The 27,280-nt window shown below is 46.9% G+C and overlaps 1 protein-coding gene across 1 annotated transcript; it reads left to right on the plus strand.

The window, feature by feature from the left end:
• The first annotated feature begins 1,410 nt into the window (after positions 1–1,410).
• rp2 (RP2 activator of ARL3 GTPase) lies at positions 1,411–26,805 on the plus strand. Its single transcript, XM_055941222.1, has 7 exons — positions 1,411–1,791; positions 7,214–7,882; positions 19,427–19,541; positions 20,221–20,306; positions 20,950–24,262; positions 24,303–26,279; positions 26,365–26,805. Exons 1-5 carry the CDS (start codon positions 1,621–1,623, stop codon positions 21,031–21,033), a joined length of 1,125 nt encoding a protein of 374 aa, XP_055797197.1. The 5' UTR covers positions 1,411–1,620; the 3' UTR covers positions 21,034–24,262; positions 24,303–26,279; positions 26,365–26,805.
• The last annotated feature ends 475 nt before the right edge of the window (positions 26,806–27,280 follow it).

Genomic DNA, 27,280 nt, shown 5'->3' on the forward strand with positions numbered 1-27,280 from the left:
CAGCAGCTGTGTTACAGTGAGTGTGTATAATAGGCATAGGCCGCAGCCTATAATTAGAACGGACAAGTAGCTTAAAGTTGTTAGCTAACACGCACGTTGTTTTGTTTGACACATAAAGGTATACCATAGCTGATCCACCCATGTACAATACGTCAGGAAAGAGCTCAACAGACTGCATGCATCATCACCTGTCAAAATCCCACATTACAACAAACAGAAATGTCAAATTGTATTTAAAAAAAAAAAAATTGGTGATTATTTTTAATCACCAATGATTTATATACGTCATTGACGGAGTTCTATTAACCTGAGCCGCGGTGTACGGGTCTATGGGTCTATTAACCTGAGCCGCGGTGTACGGGTCTATGGGTCTATTAACCTGAGCCAAGGTGTACGGGTCTATGGGTCTATTAACCTGAGCCGAGGTGTACGGGTCTATGGGTCTATTAACCTGAGCCGAGGTGTACGGGTCTATGGGTCTATTAACCTGAGCCAAGGTGTACGGGTCTATGGGTCTATTAACCTGAGCCGAGGTGTACGGGTCTATGGGTCTATTAACCTGAGCCGAGGTGTACGGGTCTATGGGTCTATTAACCTGAGCCGAGGTGTACGGGTCTATGGGTCTATTAACCTGAGCCAAGGTGTACGGGTCTATGGGTCTATTAACCTGAGCCGCGGTGTACGGGTCTATTAACCTGAGCCAAGGTGTACGGGTCTATGGGTCTATTAACCTGAGCCGCGGTGTACGGGTCTATTAACCTGAGCCGCGGTGTACGGGTCTATTAACCTGAGCCAAGGTGTACGGGTCTATGGGTCTATTAACCTGAGCCGAGGTGTACGGGTCTATGGCCCGTGACGTTGAGGGAAGAGCAGTCTTCCCATGCTGAACAATAATCTGCGCCACTCAGTCATGTTGTCAACAAGGCAGTATGGTGCATAGCCCAGAAACATACACTTTATATTTTATATAACAAATACGTTCGATTTTTTAACTCGTTTTCATTGGAGGCAGATAAAATGTAATTATACAAAACAATCACTTTTGCATGCGAAATCACCATTTTAGTCATTACTCCACGTGCTCAATCTAGCCTAGACTACGTCACATTTGTTTTGAGATTATTTCGTTTTAGATTTTTGAACCGGCACCTTGCTCGTGCCCTGGGGACAGCCGGTTCCAAAACGAATGCAATCACCTTTTACCAATTGAAACCCCTCACACAGGCGGTAACCCGGGCCAGATAATCGAAACCCCTCACTGTTTACCACCCAGCATACTGAGCGCGGCTAAAACAACGCCCAGCTCCCAAAAAGTAGAACACTGATTTGATTGGCTGATATTGTCCACGTTGCCCCCTCCCAGACTGTTGTTGTACTGTGATTCGCTGTTACTAAGTAACGGATTGCAAAGTATTGATTGGCTGTTGAACTGTGTAGGGAAAAGGGAAGCTCAAACGAAAGACATGTTTACGAGTCCGTGATAAGAAGCCAGAAACAGAGGAGGCAAGAAGACCGAAATACCTGTACATTTTATACAAAGTAAGCGAGAAATCTTCTGGGGACAGACTCTTATCATATTTTCCGATACACGTTTGATTGTTTTATTGTTAAAAGGACAACATGGGTTGCTGGTTCTCCAAAAAATCCAAGAGGAAATCACCCGAAAAGGAACCTACTCCGACAACGGCGGAAGAGAAGACGAACAGCAGTAGTAACGCCAACAACATTGACCCCTGCAGCAATACAACGGAGGATCCACCGAAACAATACAGCTGGGACAAACGTGAAAAGGTATGGAGATGATGCATGCATGGCCAGGGAGACTAGCGGTGAGGACGCATGCATGGCCAGGGAGACTAGCGGTGAGGACGCATGCATGGCCAGGGAGACTAGCGGTGAGGACGCATGCATGGCCAGGGAGACTAGCGGTGAGGACGCATGCATGGCCAGGGAGACTAGCGGTGAGGACGCATGCATGGCCAGGGAGACTAGCGGTGAGGACGCATGCATGGCCAGGGAGACTAGCGGTGAGGACGCATGCATGGCCAGGGAGACTAGCGGTGAGGACGCATGCATGGCCAGGGAGACTAGCGGTGAGGACGCATGCATGGCCAGGGAGACTAGCGGTGAGGACGCATGCATGGCCAGGGAGACTAGCGGTGAGGACGCATGCATGGCTAGGGATACTAGCGGTGAGGACGCATGCATGGCCAGGGAGACTAGCGGTGAGGACGCATGCATGGCTAGGGATACTAGCGGTGAGGACGCATGCATGGCCAGGGAGACTAGCGGTGAGGACGCATGCATGGCTAGGGATACTATCGGGGAGGATGCATGCATGGCTAGGGAGACTATCCGTGAGGATGCATGCATGGCTAGGGAGACTAGCGGTGAGGACGCATGCATGGCTAGGGATACTATCCGTGAGGATGCATGCATGGCTAGGGAGACTAGCGGTGAGGACGCATGCATGGCTAGGGAGACTAGCGGTGAGGACGCATGCATGGCTAGGGAGACTAGCGGTGAGGACGCATGCATGGCTAGGGAGACTAGCGGTGAGGACGCATGCATGGCTAGGGAGACTAGCGGTGAGGACGCATGCATGGCTAGGGAGACTAGCGGTGAGGACGCATGCATGGCTAGGGATACTATCCGTGAGGATGCATGCATGGCTAGGGAGACTAGCGGTGAGGACGCATGCATGGCTAGGGAGACTATCCGTGAGGATGCATGCATGGCCAGGGAGACTAGCGGTGAGGACGCATGCATGGCCAGGGAGACTAGCGGTGAGGACGCATGCATGGCCAGGGAGACTAGCGGTGAGGACGCATGCATGGCCAGGGAGACTAGCGGTGAGGACGCATGCATGGCCAGGGAGACTAGCGGTGAGGACGCATGCATGGCTAGGGATACTAGCGGTGAGGACGCATGCATGGCCAGGGAGACTAGCGGTGAGGACGCATGCATGGCTAGGGATACTAGCGGTGAGGACGCATGCATGGCTAGGGAGACTAGCGGTGAGGACGCATGCATGGCTAGGGATACTAGCGGTGAGGACGCATGCATGGCCAGGGAGACTAGCGGTGAGGACGCATGCATGGCTAGGGATACTAGCGGTGAGGACGCATGCATGGCCAGGGAGACTAGCGGTGAGGACGCATGCATGGCTAGGGATACTATCGGGGAGGATGCATGCATGGCTAGGGAGACTATCCGTGAGGATGCATGCATGGCTAGGGAGACTGTCGGTGCATGGTTAGGGATAGAACGAGTCAAAATTCACCCAAGGCTGAAAAACGGCCAAAAAACGTTGGTTGAGAACGAACACTAGCGCCAGGCAATAACAAATGAATTAAAACGCTGAGTCTCTTCTGACTGGAATTATCCTTAGAATTTAATTAACCTTAGAATTTAATTAACCTAAATGGCACCAAAAAAATGTCACCCTTTTTATTTGACCACTACAGTCTGTTCATAGGACGAAACTGAAAAATAACAACTGGTGTAGAAAGTAAACAGGTACGGATACCTCGATGGTGCCAAGTGTGCTAATGTCTGTATAAGGAGGAAGTAGGAAACAAATTGTAACCTTTGACTATTTCTGGTATAGCGATCGATGAACGCAGAGTACGCTGCTCACTCAACCTTGTGTCATTAGAAAGAGAAGATTATCCTGATCTATAATGGTGATATATATATATAGCGAAATATACCAGCATGCATCTCCATGGGGGAACAAGGGGGAGCTCAGCGTTCCAAGGGAAAAAGTATTTCGGGGCTAGCGTTTGATGACAACGGAGTACGCTGCCCAGCATTACACAATTAGAAAGAGGAGATTCTCGTGATTAAAATGGTGTCCGACTTGAAAAATTCAAATATACACATTGCGAGATATTATGTAAAATAAAGACATACCTATATTTCCCCTACTGGAAACAATGGGACGACCTCAGAGTTCCATACGTTTTTTTGTTGGTTGTTGACGTTTTAGCTACCAGAAATTGGTAAAATCATTATAAATAATAGTTTATCCTGATTTTAAAATGGTGTAGAACTTAAAACCATTCAAATACATACATTTTGAGATATTTGGTGAAAAAGACAGACACGTCCCTATTTTCCCAAAACAATGGTAGTCTGAAAGTTCTAAGATCAGTCTTTTATTTAACCAGCTTACCATTTATATACTACTATTTGCCTTTTTTGTGTTTAACATTTTGTGGTTTGTAATGTAGCGATTAAGAGCGTTGGCCAGTAACTGAAAGGTGGCTAGTTCGAATCCCCGAACCGACTAGGTAAAAAATATGTTATGTACCCTTGAGCAAGACACTTACCCAGGGTCCCTCTGGATAAGAGCGTCTGCTCAATGACCCTAAGGCAGCCTTTCTTAATGCATGGGTCGCGACTTGTCAGAGTAAATGTATAATTATTGAATAATTTACTGGAATTGATTTGGCCAAGTGCATCTGCGCACACTGCTTAGCAGCGCTCTCTGTTCAGTTTGGCAGCTGCGGTAGAGGGAGATGCCCGCGTGCTTCGCGGTTTACCGGATCATTTTTCTGCAGTTTTGTTGAAGATCACTCCGCAACACAAGACGCAGCGCTGTCGTTCAGCAGCAGATGATGCCCCGTCGCTCAGCAGCAGATGATGCCCCGTCGCTCAGCAGCAGAGGATAAGCTGTCGCTCAGCAGCAGATGATGCCCCGTCGCTCAGCAGCAGATGATGCCCCGTCGCTCAGCAGCAGATGATGCCCCGTCGCTCAGCAGCAGATGATGCCCCGTCGCTCAGCAACAGATGATGCCCTGTCATTCAGCAACAGAGGATGCCCCGTCGCTCAGCAACAGATGATGCCCCGTCGCTCAGCAACAGAGGATGCCCCGTCGCTCAGCAGCAGATGATGCCCCGTCGCTCAGCAGCAGAGGATGCCCCGTCGCTCAGCAGCAGAGGATGCCCTGTCGCTCAGCAGCAGAGGATGACTTGTCATTCCCACTCGCCATCACTCACCGATGTCATCAAATGGTCTCATGCTCGCCACAAGTTCTGACTGAGCTCAATTGTCATGAAACACAAATACAGTGATGAGTTTCTCTCTCTTTCATACAAACTTTGAGAAGTAACGAGGAGCGCCCACAATGTGTTTTGTGTGGGGAAGTGCTTAACGTTAGTAATGAGTCTCTCCAAAAAAGGAACAAATGAATAAAACGACACGTCCACAGCATGCCGGTAAACCCAGGGAGTTATTTCAGAACGGGGCAGAATGCTTCAGGAAACAGGGCTTCGGGAAACAGGGCTTCGGGAAACAGGGCTTCGGGAAACAGGGCTTCGGGAAACAGGGCTTCGGGAAACAGGGCTTCGGGAAACAGGGCTTCGGGAAACAGGGCTTCGGGAAACAGGGCTTCGGGAAACAGGGCTTCGGGAAACTGGGCTTCGGGAAACAGGGCTTCGGGAAACTGGGCTTCGGGAAACTGGGCTTCGGGAAACTGGGCTTCGGGAAACTGGGCTTCGGGAAACTGGGCTTCGGGAAACTGGGCTTCGGGAAACTGGGCTTCGGGAAACTGGGCTTCGGGAAACAGGGCTTCGGGAAACAGGGCTTCGGGAAACAGGGCTTCGGGAAACAGGGCTTCGGGAAACAGGGCTTCGACAGTGGAAAAGTAGGTCAACTAGCAAGGCACTGTTGTCATTTTATAACAGGTGATGATCAGCAGGCATAAGGGAGTACTATCTATCATAGTAGTAGATGTGAGTTTCTCTTTCAAACAATCCCCTGGCCTTGTACACAGCTAATAGCTCATGTTAGCCAAAGCTAGCTAGCTAGTTACTGATAGTGAAACCCAGTAACAGTAGAGATGAAGACTGATCAGGCCTACTGTACATCTCGCTGTAGAAATTACTGTTGAAAACAAATCTAGGTTGGAACTGTTGCTGTTAAAATACAAGTAATAATTGTTATTCTGAACTGGAATAAACCGATTGAAGCAAGATGCTTCTTGAGGTAAACCCACTCACACAGTTCTGGGTTGTCCATCTACAACAGGAAGTGGTCTCCTGCCTGACTGTGAAAGCAGTAGATGTTCTGATCCAGTCTGGCACCACACACAGTCCCTAAAGGCAGGGTTCTCAGTAATAGAAAAACTGTGTCATTGCTGAGAATGACCTCAGTGTTAAACTGTCAAACTGAGCCTAGAATAGACCTGCTTGTTGAAAACCTCAACCAGCCACACACCTCTCATTAGTGTGTGTGTGTGTGTGTGTGTGTGTGTGTGTGTCCTGGTCTACATCTGTGTGATGTGATCGATCTGTTTATTCCAGTTCAGAATAAAACATATGTATTTTAACAGCAACATTTCCAACCTAGACTTTATTTTAACAATAATTTCCACAGTAGGATGTGCAGTAGGAACTAATGTCTGTCTCTATGCAGATTGACCCTGAGGAACTAATGTCTGTCTCTATGCAGATTGACCCTGAGGAACTAATGTCTGTCTCTATGCAGATTGACCCTGAGGAACTAATGTCTGTCTCTATGCAGATTGACCCTGAGGAACTAATGTCTGTCTCTATGCAGATTGACCCTGAGGAACTAATGTCTGTCTCTATGCAGGTTGACCCTGAGGAACTAATATCTGTCTCTATGTTGATTGACCCTGAGGAACTAATATCTGTCTCTATGTTGATTGACCCTGAGGAACTAATGTCTGTCTCTATGCAGGTTGACCCTGAGGAACTAATGTCTGTCTCTATGCAGGTTGACCCTGAGGAACTAATGTCTGTCTCTATGCAGATTGACCCTGAGGAACTAATGTCTGTCTCTATGCAGATTGACCCTGAGGAACTAATGTCTGTCTCTATGCAGGTTGACCCTGAGGAACTAATGTCTGTCTCTATGTTGATTAACCCTGAGGAACTAATGTCTGTCTCTATGCAGATTGACCCTGAGGAACTAATGTCTGTCTCTATGCAGGTTGACCCTGAGGAACTAATGTCTGTCTCTATGCAGGTTGACCCTGAGGAACTAATGTCTGTCTCTATGCAGATTGACCCTGAGGAACTAATGTCTGTCTCTATGCAGGTTGACCCTGAGGAACTAATGTCTGTCTCTATGTTGATTAACCCTGAGGAACTAATGTCTGTCTCTATGCAGATTGACCCTGAGGAACTAATGTCTGTCTCTATGCAGGTTGACCCTGAGGAACTAATGTCTGTCTCTATGCAGGTTGACCCTAAGGACTTCATGCTAACGGGGCTGAAGGATGCCACGGTGGGCCGTCTGCCAGGCAAGCTGAACGGACAGCAGTTTGTCATCCAGGACTGTGACAACTGTAAGATCTTCGTGTTGGACCACTCCGCCACCATCACCATCGACGACTGCACTAACTGCTGCATCGTTATGGGGCCGGTGAAGGGCAGTGTTTTCTTCAGGGACTGTAAGGATATCAAGTGTGTGGTGGCCTGCCAGCAGTTCAGGACCAGGGACTGTCAGAAGATGGAGGTGTTCCTGTGTTGCGCCACTCAGCCCATCATCGAGGCGTCCACGGGGATGAAGTTCGGCTGCTTCCAGTACTACTACCCCGAGCTGGCCTTCCACTTCAAGGACGCAGGCCTCAGCATCTTCAACAACAACTGGAGCAACGTCCATGACTTCACGCCCGTCTCCGGGGAGACCAACTGGAGTCTGCTGCCTGAGGACACTGTGGTGTTGGACCATGTTCCGGCCCCTGACCCGGAATCAGAGTTTAAATCAGTCCGGGTCTCAGCTGAGGCATCCCGCAGCATCGTACCCATGACCAAAGGAGGCAGACGCAAGGAGAGTGATGAGTCCTGTCTGTTTGTGTTCTTCGCTGGGGACTACACCACTGCTAACGCCCGGAAACTCATTGATGAGGTGAGCAAGTTAAGGGAGGTAGAGGAGGGTGAGGAGGATAAGAGAGTCTGCTAAATGACTTAAAGTAATTTCTAAAAATGAGGAGGAGGGAAGGTTAGACACTTTGTCATACAGTTAAAGGTCTCCTTCCCTTGCTGCAATGGTTCTATTTTTGGCCTTTCCATTAAGGTCCTTCTGATCTAAACTACTGGTCACCTCTAGATGAGGAAGTGACTCAAGGTCCTTCTGGTGTTGGTGGATCCTCATTGTTTACTAGTCTGGTGGTGTTGGTGGATCCTCATTGTTTACTAGTCTGGTGGTGATGGTGGATCCTCATTGTTTACTAGTCTGGTGGTGTTGGTGGATCCTCATTGTTTACTAGTCTGGTGGTGTTGGTGGATCCTCATTGTTTACTAGTCTGGTGGTGGATCCTCATTGTTTACTAGTCTGGTGGTGGATCCTCATTGTTTACTAGTCTGGTGGTGTTGGTGGATCCTCATTGTTTACTAGTCTGGTGGTGTTGGTGGATCCTCATTGTTTACTAGTCTGTTGCTGTTGGTGGATCCTCATTGTTTACTAGTCTGGTGGTGGATCCTCATTGTTTACTAGTCTGGTGGTGGATCCTCATTGTTTACTAGTCTGGTGGTGTTGGTGGATCCTCATTGTTTACTAGTCTGGTGGTGTTGGTGGATCCTCATTGTTTACTAGTCTGTTGCTGTTGGTGGATCCTCATTGTTTACTAGTCTGGTGGTGGATCCTCATTGTTTACTAGTCTGGTGGTGTTGGTGGATCCTCATTGTTTACTAGTCTGGTGGTGTTGGTGGATCCTCATTGTTTACTAGTCTGGTGGTGTTGGTGGATCCTCATTGTTTACTAGTCTGGTGGTGTTGGTGGATCCTCATTGTTTACTAGTCTGGTGGTGTTGGTGGATCCTCATTGTTTACTAGTCTGGTGGTGTTGGTGGATCCTCATTGTTTACTAGTCTGGTGGTGTTGGTGGATCCTCATTGTTTACTAGTCTGGTGGTGTTGGTGGATCCTCATTGTTTACTAGTCTGGTGGCGGATCCTCATTGTTTACTAGTCTGGTGGTGGATCCTCATTGTTTACTAGTCTGGTGGTGGATCCTCATTGTTTACTAGTCTGGTGGTGGATCCTCATTGTTTACTAGTCTGGTGGTGGATCCTCATTGTTTACTAGTCTGTTGGTGTTGGTGGATCCTCATTGTTTACTAGTCTGGTGGTGGATCCTCATTGTTTACTAGTCTGTTGGTGGATCCTCATTGTTTACTAGTCTGGTGGTGTTGGTGGATCCTCATTGTTTACTAGTCTGGTGGTGTTGGTGGATCCTCATTGTTTACTAGTCTGGTAGTGTTGGTGGATCCTCATTGTTTACTAGTCTGGTGGTGTTGGTGGATCCTCATTGTTTACTAGTCTGGTGGTGGATCGTCATTGTTTACTAGTCTGTTGCTGTTGGTGGATCCTCATTGTTTACTAGTCTGGTGGTGTTGGTGGATCCTCATTGTTTACTAGTCTGGTGGTGGATCCTCATTGTTTACTAGTCTGGTGGTGGATCCTCATTGTTTACTAGTCTGTTGGTGTTGGTGGATCCTCATTGTTTACTAGTCTGGTAGTGTTGGTGGATCCTCATTGTTTACTAGTCTGGTGGTGTTGGTGGATCCTCATTGTTTACTAGTCTGTTGGTGGATCCTCATTGTTTACTAGTCTGGTGGTGTTGGTGGATCCTCATTGTTTACTAGTCTGTTGGTGGATCCTCATTGTTTACTAGTCTGGTGGTGTTGGTGGATCCTCATTGTTTACTAGTCTGTTGGTGGATCCTCATTGTTTACTAGTCTGTTGGTGTTGGTGGATCCTCATTGTTTACTAGTCTGGTGGTGTTGGTGGATCCTCATTGTTTACTAGTCTGTTGGTGTTGATGGATCCTCATTGTTTACTAGTCTGGTGGTGTTGGTGGATCCTCATTGTTTACTAGTCTGGTGGTGGATCCTCATTGTTTACTAGTCTGTTGGTGTTGGTGGATCCTCATTGTTTACTAGTCTGGTAGTGTTGGTGGATTCTCATTGTTTACTAGTCTGGTGGTGTTGGTGGATCCTCATTGTTTACTAGTCTGGTAGTGTTGGTGGATCCTCAATGTCTACTAGTCTGTTGGTGTTGGTGGATCCTCATTGTTTACTAGTCTGGTAGTGTTGGTGGATCCTCAATGTTTACTAGTCTGGTGGTGTTGGTGGATCCTCATTGTTTACTAGTCTGGTGGTGTTGGTGGATCCTCATTGTTTACTAGTCTGTTGGTGGATCCTCATTGTTTACTAGTCTGTTGGTGGATCCTCATTGTTTACTAGTCTGTTGGTGGATCCTCATTGTTTACTAGTCTGTTGGTGGATCCTCATTGTTTACTAGTCTGTTGGTGGATCCTCATTGTTTACTAGTCTGTTGGTGGATCCTCATTGTTTACTAGTCTGGTGGTGTTGGTGGATCCTCATTGTTTACTAGTCTGGTGGTGTTGGTGGATCCTCATTGTTTACTAGTCTGGTGGTGTTGGTGGATCCTCATTGTTTACTAGTCTGGTGGTGTTGGTGGATCCTCATTGTTTACTAGTCTGGTGGTGTTGGTGGATCCTCATTGTTTACTAGTCTGGTGGTGTTGGTGGATCCTCATTGTTTACTAGTCTGGTGGTGTTGGTGGATCCTCATTGTTTACTAGTCTGGTGGTGTTGGTGGATCCTCATTGTTTACTAGTCTGGTGGTGTTGGTGGATCCTCATTGTTTACTAGTCTGGTGGTGTTGGTGGATCCTCATTGTTTACTAGTCTGGTGGTGTTGGTGGATCCTCATTGTTTACTAGTCTGGTGGTGGATCCTCATTGTTTACTAGTCTGTTGGTGTTGGTGGATCCTCATTGTTTACTAGTCTGGTGGTGTTGGTGGATCCTCATTGTTTACTAGTCTGGTGGTGGATCCTCATTGTTTACTAGTCTGTTGGTGTTGGTGGATCCTCATTGTTTACTAGTCTGGTGGTGTTGGTGGATCCTCATTGTTTACTAGTCTGTTGGTGTTGGTGGATCCTCATTGTTTACTAGCCTGGTGGTGTTGGTGGATCCTCATTGTCTACTAGTCTGTTGGTGTTGGTGGATCCTCATTGTTTACTAGTCTGGTAGTGTTGGTGGATCCTCAATGTTTACTAGTCTGGTGGTGTTGGTGGATCCTCATTGTTTACTAGTCTGTTGGTGGATCCTCATTGTTTACTAGTCTGTTGGTGGATCCTCATTGTTTACTAGTCTGTTGGTGGATCCTCATTGTTTACTAGTCTGGTGGTGTTGGTGGATCCTCATTGTTTACTAGTCTGGTGGTGTTGGTGGATCCTCATTGTTTACTAGTCTGGTGGTGTTGGTGGATCCTCATTGTTTACTAGTCTGGTGGTGTTGGTGGATCCTCATTGTTTACTAGTCTGGTGGTGTTGGTGGATCCTCATTGTTTACTAGTCTGGTGGTGTTGGTGGATCCTCATTGTTTACTAGTCTGGTGGTGTTGGTGGATCCTCATTGTTTACTAGTCTGGTGGTGTTGGTGGATCCTCATTGTTTACTAGTCTGGTGGTGGATCCTCATTGTTTACTAGTCTGGTGGTGGATCCTCATTGTTTACTAGTCTGTTGGTGGATCCTCATTGTTTACTAGTCTGTTGGTGGATCCTCATTGTTTACTAGTCTGTTGGTGGATCCTCATTGTTTACTAGTCTGTTGGTAGATCCTCATTGTTTACTAGTCTGGTGGTGGATCCTCATTGTTTACTAGTCTGTTGGTGTTGGTGGATCCTCATTGTTTACTAGTCTGGTGGTGTTGGTGGATCCTCATTGTTTACTAGTCTGGTGGTGTTGGTGGATCCTCATTGTTTACTAGTCTGTTGGTGTTGGTGGATCCTCATTGTTTACTAGTCTGGTGGTGTTGGTGGATCCTCATTGTTTACTAGTCTGGTGGTGTTGGTGGATCCTCATTGTTTACTAGTCTGTTGGTGGATCCTCATTGTTTACTAGTCTGGTGGTGTTGGTGGATCCTCATTGTTTACTAGTCTGGTGGTGTTGGTGGATCCTCATTGTTTACTAGTCTGGTGGTGTTGGTGGATCCTCATTGTTTACTAGTCTGGTGGTGTTGGTGGATCCTCATTGTTTACTAGTCTGTTGGTGGATCCTCATTGTTTACTAGTCTGGTGGTGTTGGTGGATCCTCATTGTTTACTAGTCTGGTGGTGTTGGTGGATCCTCATTGTTTACTAGTCTGGTGGTGGATCCTCATTGTTTACTAGTCTGTTGGTGTTGGTGGATCCTCATTGTTTACTAGTCTGGTGGTGTTGGTGGATCCTCATTGTTTACTAGTCTGGTGGTGTTGGTGGATCCTCATTGTTTACTAGTCTGGTGGTGTTGGTGGATCCTCATTGTTTACTAGTCTGTTGGTGTTGGTGGATCCTCATTGTTTACTAGTCTGGTGGTGTTGGTGGATCCTCATTGTTTACTAGTCTGTTGGTGTTGGTGGATCCTCATTGTTTACTAGTCTGGTGGTGTTGGTGGATCCTCATTGTTTACTAGTCTGGTGGTGTTGGTGGATCCTCATTGTTTACTAGTCTGTTGGTGTTGGTGGATCCTCATTGTTTACTAGTCTGGTGGTGTTGGTGGATCCTCATTGTTTACTAGTCTGTTGGTGTTGATGGATCCTCATTGTTTACTAGTCTGGTGGTGTTGGTGGATCCTCATTGTCTACTAGTCTGTTGGTGTTGGTGGATCCTCATTGTTTACTAGTCTGGTAGTGTTGGTGGATCCTCAATGTTTACTAGTCTGGTGGTGTTGGTGGATCCTCATTGTTTACTAGTCTGGTGGTGTTGGTGGATCCTCATTGTTTACTAGTCTGTTGGTGGATCCTCATTGTTTACTAGTCTGTTGGTGGATCCTCATTGTTTACTAGTCTGGTGGTGTATCCTCATTGTTTACTAGTCTGGTGGTGTTGGTGGATCCTCATTGTTTACTAATCTGGTGGTGTTGGTGGATCCTCATTGTTTACTAGTCTGGTGGTGTTGGTGGATCCTCATTGTTTACAAAACTGGTGGTGTTGGTGGATCCTCATTGTTTACTAGTCTGGTGGTGTTGGTGGATCCTCATTGTTTACTAGTCTGGTGGTGTTGGTGGATCCTCATTGTTTACTAGTCTGGTGGTGTTGGTGGATCCTCATTGTTTACTAGTCTGGTGGTGTTGGTGGATCCTCATTGTTTACTAGTCTGGTGGTGTTGGTGGATCCTCATTGTTTACTAGTCTGTTGGTGTTGGTGGATCCTCATTGTTTACTAGTCTGGTGGTGTTGGTGGATCCTCATTGTTTACTAGTCTGGTGGTGTTGGTGGATCCTCATTGTTTACTAGTCTGGTGGTGTTGGTGGATCCTCATTGTTTACTAGTCTGTTGGTGGATCCTCATTGTTTACTAGTCTGTTGGTGTTGGTGGATCCTCATTGTTTACTAGTCTGGTGGTGTTGGTGGATCCTCATTGTTTTCTAGTCTGGTGGTGGATCCTCATTGTTTACTAGTCTGTTGGTGGATCCTCATTGTTTACTAGTCTGTTGGTGTTGGTGGATCCTCATTGTTTACTAGCCTGGTGGTGTTGGTGGATCCTCATTGTCTACTAGTCTGTTGGTGTTGGTGGATCCTCATTGTTTACTAGTTTGGTAGTGTTGGTGGATCCTCAATGTTTACTAGTCTGGTGGTGTTGGTGGATCCTCATTGTTTACTAGTCTGTTGGTGGATCCTCATTGTTTACTAGTCTGTTGGTGGATCCTCATTGTTTACTAGTCTGTTGGTGGATCCTCATTGTTTACTAGTCTGGTGGTGTTGGTGGATCCTCATTGTTTACTAGTCTGGTGGTGTTGGTGGATCCTCATTGTTTACTAGTCTGGTGGTGTTGGTGGATCCTCATTGTTTACTAGTCTGGTGGTGTTGGTGGATCCTCATTGTTTACTAGTCTGGTGGTGTTGGTGGATCCTCATTGTTTACTAGTCTGGTGGTGTTGGTGGATCCTCATTGTTTACTAGTCTGGTGGTGTTGGTGGATCCTCATTGTTTACTAGTCTGGTGGTGGATCCTCATTGTTTACTAGTCTGGTGGTGGTGGTGGATCCTCATTGTTTACTAGTCTGGTGGTGTTGGTGGATCCTCATTGTTTACTAGTCTGGTGGTGGATCCTCATTGTTTACTAGTCTGGTGGTGTTGGTGGATGTTAGTTAAGGATTGATATGAGTGCTTTGGAAGAAAGCGTCTGCTAAATGGGATACATTATTTCTGTTCATGGTTTCATTGCTTCCTGTCTGTATTAACTCCAGGCCTCTGGGAAAGGGTTTAACGGTGTCATTGCTTCCTGTAATAACTCCAGGCCTCTGGGAAAGGGTTTAACGGTGTCATTGCTTCCTGTAATAACTCCAGGCCTCTGGGAAAGGGTTTAACGGTGTCATTGCTTCCTGTCTGTAATAACTCCAGGCCTCTGGGAAAGGGTTTAACGGTGTCATTGCTTCCTGCCTGTAATAACTCCAGGCCTCTGGGAAAGGGTTTAACGGTGTCATTGCTTCCTGTAATAACTCCAGGCCTCTGGGAAAGGGTTTAACGGTGTCATTGCTTCCTGTCTGTAATAACTCCAGGCCTCTGGGAAAGGGTTTAACGGTGTCATTGCTTCCTGTCTGTAATAACTCCAGGCCTCTGGGAAAGGGTTTAACGGTGTCATTGCTTCCTGTCTGTAATAACTCCAGGCCTCTGGGAAAGGGTTTAACGGTGTCATTGCTTCCTGTAATAACTCCAGGCCTCTGGGAAAGGGTTTAACAGTGTCATTGCTTCCTGTCTGTAATAACTCCAGGCCTCTGGGAAAGGGTTTAACGGTGTCATTGCTTCCTGTCTGTAATAACTCCAGGCCTCTGGGAAAGGGTTTAACGGTGTCATTGCTTCCTGTAATAACTCCAGGCCTCTGGGAAAGGGTTTAACGGTGTCATTGCTTCCTGTAATAACTCCAGGCCTCTGGGAAAGGGTTTAACGGTGTCATTGCTTCCTGTAATAACTCCAGGCCTCTGGGAAAGGGTTTAACGGTGTCATTGCTTCCTGTCTGTAATAACTCCAGGCCTCTGGGAAAGGGTTTAACGGTGTCATTGCTTCCTGTCTGTAATAACTCCAGGCCTCTGGGAAAGGGTTTAACGGTGTCATTGCTTCCTGTAATAACTCCAGGCCTCTGGGAAAGGGTTTAACGGTGTCATTGCTTCCTGTCTGTAATAACTCCAGGCCTCTGGGAAAGGGTTTAACGGTGTCATTGCTTCCTGTCTGTAATAACTCCAGGCCTCTGGGAAAGGGTTTAACGGTGTCATTGCTTCCTGTCTGTAATAACTCCAGGCCTCTGGGAAAGGGTTTAACGGTGTCATTGCTTCCTGTAATAACTCCAGGCCTCTGGGAAAGGGTTTAACAGTGTCATTGCTTCCTGTCTGTAATAACTCCAGGCCTCTGGGAAAGGGTTTAACGGTGTCATTGCTTCCTGTCTGTAATAACTCCAGGCCTCTGGGAAAGGGTTTAACGGTGTCATTGCTTCCTGTCTGTAATAACTCCAGGCCTCTGGGAAAGGGTTTAACGGTGTCATTGCTTCCTGTCTGTAATAACTCCAGGCCTCTGGGAAAGGGTTTAACGGTGTCATTGCTTCCTGTAATAACTCCAGGCCTCTGGGAAAGGGTTTAACGGTGTCATTGCTTCCTGTAATAACTCCAGGCCTCTGGGAAAGGGTTTAACGGTGTCATTGCTTCCTGTCTGTAATAACTCCAGGCCTCTGGGAAAGGGTTTAACGGTGTCATTGCTTCCTGTCTGTAATAACTCCAGGCCTCTGGGAAAGGGTTTAACGGTGTCATTGCTTCCTGTCTGTAATAACTCCAGGCCTCTGGGAAAGGGTTTAACGGTGTCATTGCTTCCTGTCTGTATTAACTCCAGGCCTTTGGGAAAGGGTTTAACGGTGTCATTGCTTCCTGTCTGTAATAACTCCAGGCCTCTGGGAAAGGGTTTAACGGTGTCATTGCTTCCTGTCTGTAATAACTCCAGGCCTCTGGGAAAGGGTTTAACGGTGTCATTGCTTCCTGTCTGTATTAACTCCAGACCTCTGGGAAAGGGTTTAACGGTGTCATTGCTTCCTGTAATAACTCCAGGCCTCTGGGAAAGGGTTTAACGGTGTCATTGCTTCCTGTCTGTAATAACTCCAGGCCTCTGGGAAAGGGTTTAACGGTGTCATTGCTTCCTGTAATAACTCCAGGCCTCTGGGAAAGGGTTTAACGGTGTCATTGCTTCCTGTAATAACTCCAGGCCTCTGGGAAAGGGTTTAACGGTGTCATTGCTTCCTGTCTGTAATAACTCCAGGCCTCTGGGAAAGGGTTTAACGGTGTCATTGCTTCCTGTCTGTAATAACTCCAGGCCTCTGGGAAAGGGTTTAACGGTGTCATTGCTTCCTGTAATAACTCCAGGCCTCTGGGAAAGGGTTTAACGGTGTCATTGCTTCCTGTCTGTAATAACTCCAGGCCTCTGGGAAAGGGTTTAACGGTGTCATTGCTTCCTGTAATAACTCCAGGCCTCTGGGAAAGGGTTTAACAGTGTCATTGCTTCCTGTCTGTAATAACTCCAGGCCTCTGGGAAAGGGTTTAACGGTGTCATTGCTTCCTGTCTGTAATAACTCCAGGCCTCTGGGAAAGGGTTTAACGGTGTCATTGCTTCCTGTAATAACTCCAGGCCTCTGGGAAAGGGTTTAACGGTGTCATTGCTTCCTGTAATAACTCCAGGCCTCTGGGAAAGGGTTTAACGGTGTCATTGCTTCCTGTAATAACTCCAGGCCTCTGGGAAAGGGTTTAACGGTGTCATTGCTTCCTGTCTGTAATAACTCCAGGCCTCTGGGAAAGGGTTTAACGGTGTCATTGCTTCCTGTCTGTAATAACTCCAGGCCTCTGGGAAAGGGTTTAACGGTGTCATTGCTTCCTGTAATAACTCCAGGCCTCTGGGAAAGGGTTTAACGGTGTCATTGCTTCCTGTAATAACTCCAGGCCTCTGGGAAAGGGTTTAACGGTGTCATTGCTTCCTGTCTGTATTAACTCCAGGCCTCTGGGAAAGGGTTTAACGGTGTCATTGCTTCCTGTAATAACTCCAGGCCTCTGGGAAAGGGTTTAACGGTGTCATTGCTTCCTGTCTGTATTAACTCCAGGCCTCTGGGAAAGGGTTTAACGGTGTCATTGCTTCCTGTCTGTAATAACTCCAGGCCTCTGGGAAAGGGTTTAACGGTGTCATTGCTTCCTGTCTGTATTAACTCCAGGCCTCTGGGAAAGGGTTTAACGGTGTCATTGCTTCCTGTCTGTATTAACTCCAGGCCTCTGGGAAAGGGTTTAACGGTGTCATTGCTTCCTGTAATAACTCCAGGCCTCTGGGAAAGGGTTTAACGGTGTCATTGCTTCCTGTCTGTAATAACTCCAGGCCTCTGGGAAAGGGTTTAACGGTGTCATTGCTTCCTGTCTGTAATAACTCCAGGCCTCTGGGAAAGGGTTTAACGGTGTCATTGCTTCCTGTCTGTAATAACTCCAGGCCTCTGGGAAAGGGTTTAACGGTGTCATTGCTTCCTGTCTGTAATAACTCCAGGCCTCTGGGAAAGGGTTTAACGGTGTCATTGCTTCCTGTAATAACTCCAGGCCTCTGGGAAAGGGTTTAACGGTGTCATTGCTTCCTGTAATAACTCCAGGCCTCTGGGAAAGGGTTTAACGGTGTCATTGCTTCCTGTAATAACTCCAGGCCTCTGGGAAAGGGTTTAACGGTGTCATTGCTTCCTGTAATAACTCCAGGCCTCTGGGAAAGGGTTTAACGGTGTCATTGCTTCCTGTCTGTAATAACTCCAGGCCTCTGGGAAAGGGTTTAACGGTGTCATTGCTTCCTGTCTGTAATAACTCCAGGCCTCTGGGAAAGGGTTTAACGGTGTCATTGCTTCCTGTCTGTAATAACTCCAGGCCTCTGGGAAAGGGTTTAACGGTGTCATTGCTTCCTGTCTGTATTAACTCCAGACCTCTGGGAAAGGGTTTAACGGTGTCATTGCTTCCTGTAATAACTCCAGGCCTCTGGGAAAGGGTTTAACGGTGTCATTGCTTCCTGTCTGTAATAACTCCAGGCCTCTGGGAAAGGGTTTAACGGTGTCATTGCTTCCTGTAATAACTCCAGGCCTCTGGGAAAGGGTTTAACGGTGTCATTGCTTCCTGTCTGTAATAACTCCAGGCCTCTGGGAAAGGGTTTAACGGTGTCATTGCTTCCTGTCTGTAATAACTCCAGGCCTCTGGGAAAGGGTTTAACGGTGTCATTGCTTCCTGTCTGTAATAACTCCAGGCCTCTGGGAAAGGGTTTAACGGTGTCATTGCTTCCTGTCTGTATTAACTCCAGGCCTTTGGGAAAGGGTTTAACGGTGTCATTGCTTCCTGTCTGTAATAACTCCAGGCCTCTGGGAAAGGGTTTAACGGTGTCATTGCTTCCTGTCTGTAATAACTCCAGGCCTCTGGGAAAGGGTTTAACGGTGTCATTGCTTCCTGTCTGTATTAACTCCAGGCCTCTGGGAAAGGGTTTAACGGTGTCATTGCTTCCTGTCTGTATTAACTCCAGGCCTCTGGGAAAGGGTTTAACGGTGTCATTGCTTCCTGTCTGTAATAACTCCAGACCTCTGGGAAAGGGGTTAACGGTGTCATTGCTTCCTGTAATAACTCCAGGCCTCTGGGAAAGGGTTTAACGGTGTCATTGCTTCCTGTATTAACTCCAGACCTCTGGGAAAGGGTTTAACGGTGTCATTGCTTCCTGTAATAACTCCAGGCCTTTGGGAAAGGGTTTAACGGTGTCATTGCTTCCTGTCTGTATTAACTCCGGGCCTCTGGGAAAGGGTTTAACGGTGTCATTGCTTCCTGTAATAACTCCAGGCCTCTGGGAAAGGGTTTAACGGTGTCATTGCTTCCTGTAATAACTCCAGGCCTCTGGGAAAGGGTTTAACGGTGTCATTGCTTCCTGTCTGTATTAACTCCAGGCCTCTGGGAAAGGGTTTAACGATGTCATTGCTTCCTGTCTGTAATAACTCCAGGCCTCTGGGAAAGGGTTTAACGGTGTCATTGCTTCCTGTTTGTATTAACTCCAGGCCTCTGGGAAAGGGTTTAACGGTGTCATTGCTTCCTGTCTGTAATAACTCCAGGCCTCTGGGAAAGGGTTTAACGGTGTCATTGCTTCCTGTCTGTAATAACTCCAGGCCTCTGGGAAAGGGTTTAACGGTGTCATTGCTTCCTGTAATAACTCCAGGCCTCTGGGAAAGGGTTTAACGGTGTCATTGCTTCCTGTCTGTAATAACTCCAGGCCTCTGGGAAAGGGTTTAACGGTGTCATTGCTTCCTGTCTGTAATAACTCCAGGCCTCTGGGAAAGGGTTTAACGGTGTCATTGCTTCCTGTCTGTATTAACTCCAGGCCTCTGGGAAAGGGTTTAACGGTGTCATTGCTTCCTGTCTGTATTAACTCCAGGCCTCTGGGAAAGGGTTTGTGCTGATCCAGACTAAGGAAGTGTCCCTGCGCCCCGAGGACGTCAGCAGAGTGTTCCAGAACGATGCAGAGGGACTCCTAGAGTGGATCACCAACGGTAAGGAACACAGACTGTCCAAAATGGCACCCTATTCCCTATATAGTGCACTACTTTTGACCAGGGCCTGGAGACAATCCGCATATCATCTGTGTTAATCATTCAATAGTCGGTCTGAGACTAGGGCTGAGACTAGGGCTGAGACTAGGGCCGAGACTAGGGCTGAGACTAGGGCCGAGACTAGGGCCGAGACTAGGGCTGAGACTAGGGCTGAGACTAGGGTAGACGTCGATCTGAGACTAGGGCCGAGACTAGGGCCGAGACTAGGGCCGAGACTAGGGTAGACGTCGATCTGAGACTAGGGCCGAGACTAGGGCCGAGACTAGGGCTGAGACTAGGTCTGAGACTAGGGCTGAGACTAGGGTAGACGTCGATCTGAGACTAGGGCCGAGACTAGGGCCGAGACTAGGGTAGACGTCGATCTGAGACTAGGGCCGAGACTAGGGCCGAGACTAGGGCCGAGACTAGGGCCGAGACTAGGACCGAGACTAGGGCCGAGACTAGGGCAGACAACAGTTTGCTGGTTCTCTGTGATGTATGATGACCTTTGAACCAAGAGAAGGGGGGGGGGGGGAGGATAAGATCATCACAGTTGAAGGAAAGAATTGTGTTCATGAGTTCATTTAGTGCTTATGATGATTAGGCAAGCATTTCTGAAATGCATCTCTTGTTGCCACAGGCCCAGTGACAGCCCTGGAGTTGAATGGGGACGGGGTAGTGGAGGCCTGCAAGAGCCTGGCCAGTGACTTGTTCAGCGGCACCAAGGTAATTCCTGACGTAATTCCTGACAAGGCACTGCAGTGTTAGCGGTGTCACTAGAGATTTTGGGTTCCGGTCCAGGTTCTGTCGCAGCCGGCCGCGACCGGGAGACCCATGGGGGCGGAGCACAATTGACCCAGCGTCGTCTGAGTTAAGGGGGGGGGGGGGGGGGGGGGGGGGGGGGGGGGGTTTGGCCGGCAGGGATGTCCTTGTCTCATCGCGCACTAGCGACTCCTGTGGCGGGCCGGGCGCCGTGCACGCTTACACGGTCGCCAGGTTCACTGTGTTTCCTCCGACACATTGGTGCGGCTGACTTCTGGGTTAAGCTGGCATTGTGCCAAGAAGCAGTGCGGCTTAGTTGGGTCGTGTTTCGGAGGACGCACGGCTCTCGACCTTCGCCTCTCCCGAGTCCGTACGGGAGTTGCAGCGATGACACTAACTACCAAGATGATACTACGAAATTGGGGAGAAAACGGGGTTATATTTTTACATTTCTTGTATTAATGTCAATGAGACTAACCTGGTAAAATACAATTTGAAAAATATCAAGATTTTATCAATTGTACTGAGTTTTAGTCAGAACTGTACTCGCTAATAAAATAGTACCTGCATGTGAGGTAACTCTTGTTTCCTGTCCTTTTCTCCGCAGGTGTTTGTTTCAGACAACAGAAATACTTCCTCTCGAGATGTGGACAACTTCTTCAACTTTGCTGACATGCAGATGGGCTTGTGAATAAATCACTGTATGATCATCAAAACTTACTACACAACCAAGGATTTTTTATACTAGTAGGTAGTGGAGAAGGACAGGTTAATCAACATAGTGATGGTAGGTAGTGGAGAAGGACAGGTTAATCAACATAGTGATGGTAGCAGAGAGGACAGGTTAATCAACATAGTGATGGTAGGTAGGAGAGAGGACAGGTTAATCAACATAGTGATGGTAGGTAGTGGAGAGGACAGGTTAATCAACATAGTGATGGTAGGTAGTGGAGAAGGACAGGTTAATCAACATAGTGATGGCAGAGAGGACAGGTTAATCAACATAGTGATGGCAGAGAGGAGAGAGGACAGGTTAATCAACATAGTGATGGTAGGTAGTGGAGAAGGACAGGTTAATCAACATAGTGATGGTAGGTAGGAGAGAGGACAGGTTAATCAACATAGTGATGGTAGGTAGGAGAGAGGACAGGTTAATCAACATAGTGATGGTAGGTAGTGGAGAGGACAGGTTAATCAACATAGTGATGGTAGGTAGTGGAGAAGGACGGGTTAATCAACATAGTGATGGTAGATAGGAGAGAGGACATGTTAATCAACATAGTGATGGTAGGTAGTGGAGAGGACAGGTTAATCAACATAGTGATGGTAGGTAGTGGAGAAGGACAGGTTAATCAACATAGTGATGGTAGCAGAGAGGACAGGTTAATCAACATAGTGATGGTAGGTAGTGGAGAAGGACAGGTTAATCAACATAGTGATGGCAGAGAGGACAGGTTAATCAACATAGTGATGGCAGAGAGGACAGGTTGATCAACATAGTGATGGTAGGTAGGAGAGAGGACAGGTTAATCAACATAGTGATGATAGGTAGTGGAGAAGGACAGGTTAATCAACATAGTGATGGTAGGTAGTGGAGAGGACAGGTTAATCAACATAGTGATGGTAGGTAGGAGAGAGGACAGGTTAATCAACATAGTGATGGTAGGTAATGGAGAAGGACAGGTTAATCAACATAGTGATGGTAGGTAGGAGAGAGGACAGGTTAATCAACATAGTGATGGTAGGTAGTGGAGAAGGACAGGTTAATCAACATAGTGATGGTAGGTAGGAGAGAGGACAGGTTAATCAACATAGTGATGGTAGATAGGAGAGAGGACAAGTTAATCAACATAGTGATGGTAGGTAGGAGAGGACAGGTTAATCAACATAGTGATGGTAGGTAGCAGAGAGGACTGGTTAATCAACATAGTGATGGTAGGTAGAGAGGACAGGTTAATCAACATAGTGATGGTAGGTAGTGGAGAAGGACATGTTAATCAACATAGTGATGGTAGGTAGCAGAGAGGACAGGTTAATCAACATAGTGATGGTAGGTAGGACAGGTTAATCAACATAGTGATGGTAGGTAGTGGAGAAGGACAGGTTAATCAACATAGTGATGGTAGGTAGTGGAGAGGACAGGTTAATCAACATAGTGATGGTAGGTAGGAGAGAGGACAGGTTAATCAATATAGTGATGGTAGGTAGTGGAGAGGACAGGTTAATCAACATAGTGATGGTAGGTAGGAGAGAGGACAGGTTAATCAACATAGTGATGGTAGGTAGGAGAGAGGACAGGTTAATCAACATAGTGATGGTAGGTAGGAGAGAGGACAGGTTAATCAACATAGTGATGGTAGGTAGTCGAGAGGACAGGTTAATCAACATAGTGATGGTAGGTAGTGGAGAAGGACAGGTTAATCAACATAGTGATGGCAGAGAGGACAGGTTAATCAACATAGTGATGGCAGAGAGGAGAGAGGACAGGTTAATCAACATAGTGATGGTAGGTTCGGAGGGAGGACAGGTTAATCAACATAGTGATGGTAGATAACAGAGAGGACAGGTTAATCAACATAGTGATGGTAGGTAGTGGAGAAGGACAGGTTAATCAACATAGTGATGGTAGGTAGGAGAGAGGACAGGTTAATCAACATAGTGATGGTAGATAGGAGAGAGGACATGTTAATCAACATAGTGATGGTAGGTAGTGGAGAGGACAGGTTAATCAACATAGTGATGGTAGGTAGTGGAGAAGGACAGGTTAATCAACATAGTGATGGTAGGTAGGAGAGAGGACAGGTTAATCAACATAGTGATGGTAGGTAGGAGAGAGGACAGGTTAATCAACATAGTGATGGTAGGTAGTGGAGAGGACAGGTTAATCAACATAGTGATGGTAGGTAGTGGAGAAGGACAGGTTAATCAACATAGTGATGGTAGATAGGAGAGAGGACAGGTTAATCAACATAGTGATGGTAGGTAGGAGAGGACAGGTTAATCAACATAGTGATGGTAGGTAGCAGAGAGGACTGGTTAATCAACATAGTGATGGTAGGTAGAGAGGACAGGTTAATCAACATAGTGATGGTAGGTAGTGGAGAAGGACAGGTTAATCAACATAGTGATGGTAGGTAGCAGAGAGGACAGGTTAATCAACATAGTGATGGTAGGTAGGACAGGTTAATCAACATAGTGATGGTAGGTAGTGGAGAAGGACAGGTTAATCAACATAGTGATGGTAGGTAGTGGAGAGGACAGGTTAATCAACATAGTGATGGTAGGTAGGAGAGAGGACAGGTTAATCAATATAGTGATGGTAGGTAGTGGAGAGGACAGGTTAATCAACATAGTGATGGTAGGTAGGAGAGAGGACAGGTTAATCAACATAGTGATGGTAGGTAGGAGAGAGGACAGGTTAATCAACATAGTGATGGTAGGTAGGAGAGAGGACAGGTTAATCAACATAGTGATGGTAGGTAGTGGAGAGGACAGGTTAATCAACATAGTGATGGTAGGTAGTGGAGAAGGACAGGTTAATCAACATAGTGATGGCAGAGAGGACAGGTTAATCAACATAGTGATGGCAGAGAGGAGAGAGGACAGGTTAATCAACATAGTGATGGTAGGTAGTGGAGAAGGACAGGTTAATCAACATAGTGATGGTAGGTAGGAGAGAGGACAGGTTAATCAACATAGTGATGGTAGGTAGGAGAGAGGACAGGTTAATCAACATAGTGATGGTAGGTAGTGGAGAGGACAGGTTAATCAACATAGTGATTGTAGGTAGGAGAGAGGACAGGTTAATCAACATAGTGATGGTAGGTAGTGGAGAAGGACAGGTTAATCAACATAGTGATGGTAGGTAGTGGAGAGGACATGTTAATCAACATAGTGATGGTAGGTAGTGGAGAGGACAGGTTAATCAACATAGTGATGGTAGGTAGTGGAGAAGGACAGGTTAATCAACATAGTGATGGTAGGTAGGAGAGAGGACAGGTTAATCAACATAGTGATGGTAGGTAGGAGAGAGGACAGGTTAATCAACATAGTGATGGTAGGTAGTGGAGAGGACAGGTTAATCAACATAGTGATGGTAGGTAGTGGAGAAGGACAGGTTAATCAACATAGTGATGGTAGATAGGAGAGAGGACAGGTTAATCAACATAGTGATGGTAGGTAGGAGAGGACAGGTTAATCAACATAGTGATGGTAGGTAGCAGAGAGGACTGGTTAATCAACATAGTGATGGTAGGTAGAGAGGACAGGTTAATCAACATAGTGATGGTAGGTAGTGGAGAAGGACAGGTTAATCAACATAGTGATGGTAGGTAGCAGAGAGGACAGGTTAATCAACATAGTGATGGTAGGTAGGACAGGTTAATCAACATAGTGATGGTAGGTAGTGGAGAAGGACAGGTTAATCAACATAGTGATGGTAGGTAGTGGAGAGGACAGGTTAATCAACATAGTGATGGTAGGTAGGAGAGAGGACAGGTTAATCAATATAGTGATGGTAGGTAGTGGAGAGGACAGGTTAATCAACATAGTGATGGTAGGTAGGAGAGAGGACAGGTTAATCAACATAGTGATGGTAGGTAGGAGAGAGGACAGGTTAATCAACATAGTGATGGTAGGTAGGAGAGAGGACAGGTTAATCAACATAGTGATGGTAGGTAGGAGAGAGGACAGGTTAATCAACATAGTGATGGTAGGTAGTGGAGAGGACAGGTTAATCAACATAGTGATGGTAGGTAGTGGAGAAGGACAGGTTAATCAACATAGTGATGGCAGAGAGGACAGGTTAATCAACATAGTGATGGCAGAGAGGAGAGAGGACAGGTTAATCAACATAGTGATGGTAGGTAGTGGAGAAGGACAGGTTAATCAACATAGTGATGGTAGGTAGGAGAGAGGACAGGTTAATCAACATAGTGATGGTAGGTAGTGGAGAAGGACGGGTTAATCAACATAGTGATGGTAGATAGGAGAGAGGACATGTTAATCAACATAGTGATGGTAGGTAGTGGAGAGGACAGGTTAATCAACATAGTGATGGTAGGTAGGAGAGAGGACAGGTTAATCAACATAGTGATGGTAGATAGGAGAGAGGACAGGTTAATCAACATAGTGATGATAGGTAGTGGAGAAGGACAGGTTAATCAACATAGTGATGGTAGGTAGGAGAGGACAGGTTAATCAACATAGTGATGGTAGGTAGTGGAGAAGGACAGGTTAATCAACATAGTGATGGCAGAGAGGACAGGTTAATCAACATAGTGATGGCAGAGAGGACAGGTTAATCAACATAGTGATGGCAGAGAGGACAGGTTAATCAACATAGTGATGATAGGTAGTGGAGAAGGACAGGTTAATCAACATAGTGATGGTAGGTAGTGGAGAGGACAGGTTAATCAACATAGTGATGGTAGGTAGGAGAGAGGACAGGTTAATCAACATAGTGATGGTAGGTAGTGGAGAAGGACAGGTTTATCAACATAGTGATGGTAGGTAGGAGAGAGGACAGGTTAATCAACATAGTGATGGTAGGTAGGAGAGAGGACAGGTTAATCAACATAGTGATGGTAGATAGGAGAGAGGACAGGTTAATCAACATAGTGATGGTAGGTAGTGGAGAAGGACGGGTTAATCAACATAGTGATGGTAGGTAGGAGAGAGGACAGGTTAATCAACATAGTGATGGTAGGTAGGAGAGGACAGGTTAATCAACATAGTGATGGTAGGTAGCAGAGAGGACTGGTTAATCAACATAGTGATGGTAGGTAGGAGAGAGGACAGGTTAATCAACATAGTGATGGTAGGTAGGAGAGAGGACAGGTTAATCAACATAGTGATGGTAGATAGGAGAGAGGACAGGTTAATCAACATAGTGATGGTAGGTAGGAGAGGACAGGTTAATCAACATAGTGATGGTAGGTAGCAGAGAGGACTGGTTAATCAACATAGTGATGGTAGGTAGTGGAGAGGACTGGTTAATCAACATAGTGATGGTAGATAACAGAGAGGACAGGTTAATCAACATAGTGATGGTAGCAGAGAGGACAGGTTAATCAACATAGTGATGGTAGGTAGTGGAGAGGACAGGTTAATCAACATAGTGATGGTAGGTAGCAGAGAGGACAGGTTAATCAACATAGTGATGATAGATAGGAGAGAGGAGAGGTTAATCAACATAGTGATGGTAGGTAGCAGAGAGGACTGGTTAATCAACATAGTGATGGTAGGTAGGAGAGAGGACAGGTTAATCAAAATAGTGATGGTAGGTAGTGGAGAAGGACAGGTTAATCAACATAGTGATGGCAGAGAGGACAGGTTAATCAACATAGTGATGGCAGAGAGGACAGGTTAATCAACATAGTGATGGTAGCAGAGAGGAGAGAGGACAGGTTAATCAACATAGTGATGGTAGGAGAGAGGACAGGTTAATCAACATAGTGATGGTAGGTAGGAGACACTCCAGTCCAGTCCGCCACACTCCAGTCCACTCCGCCACACTCCAGTCCAGTCCGCCACACTCCAGTCCAGTCCTCCACACTCCAGTCCAGTCCGCCACACTCCAGTCCAGTCCGCCACACTCCAGTCCACCCCGCCACACTCCAGTCCACTCCGCCACACTCCAGTCCACCCCACTCCAGTCCACTCCGCCACACTCCAGTCCACCCCGCTACACTCCAGTCCAGTCCGCCACACTCCAGTCCAGTCCGCCACACTCCAGTCCAGTCCGCCACACTCCAGTCCAGTCCGCCCCAGTCCAGTCCGCCACACTCCAGTCCACTCCGCCACACTCCAGTCCACCCCGCCACACTCCAGTCCACCCCGCCACACTCCAGTCCACCCCGCCACACTCCAGTCCAGTCCGCCACACTCCAGTCCACCCCGCCACACTCCAATCCACTCCGCCACACTCCACTCCGCCA

The sequence above is a fragment of the Salvelinus fontinalis genome, chromosome 12 (assembly GCF_029448725.1).
Source record: "Salvelinus fontinalis isolate EN_2023a chromosome 12, ASM2944872v1, whole genome shotgun sequence".
In the NCBI taxonomy this organism is placed as follows: Eukaryota; Metazoa; Chordata; class Actinopteri; order Salmoniformes; family Salmonidae; genus Salvelinus; species Salvelinus fontinalis.

Coding starts and splice junctions, on each gene's coding strand:
- rp2 (XM_055941222.1), top strand. CDS start 1,621: ATGGGTTGCTGGTTCTCCAAAAAATCCAAGAGGAAATCACCCGAAAAG. Junction 1,792..7,213: donor GCTGGGACAAACGTGAAAAG/GTATGGAGATGA, acceptor GTCTCTATGCAG/GTTGACCCTAAGGACTTCAT. Junction 7,883..19,426: donor CCCGGAAACTCATTGATGAG/GTGAGCAAGTTA, acceptor TATTAACTCCAG/GCCTCTGGGAAAGGGTTTGT.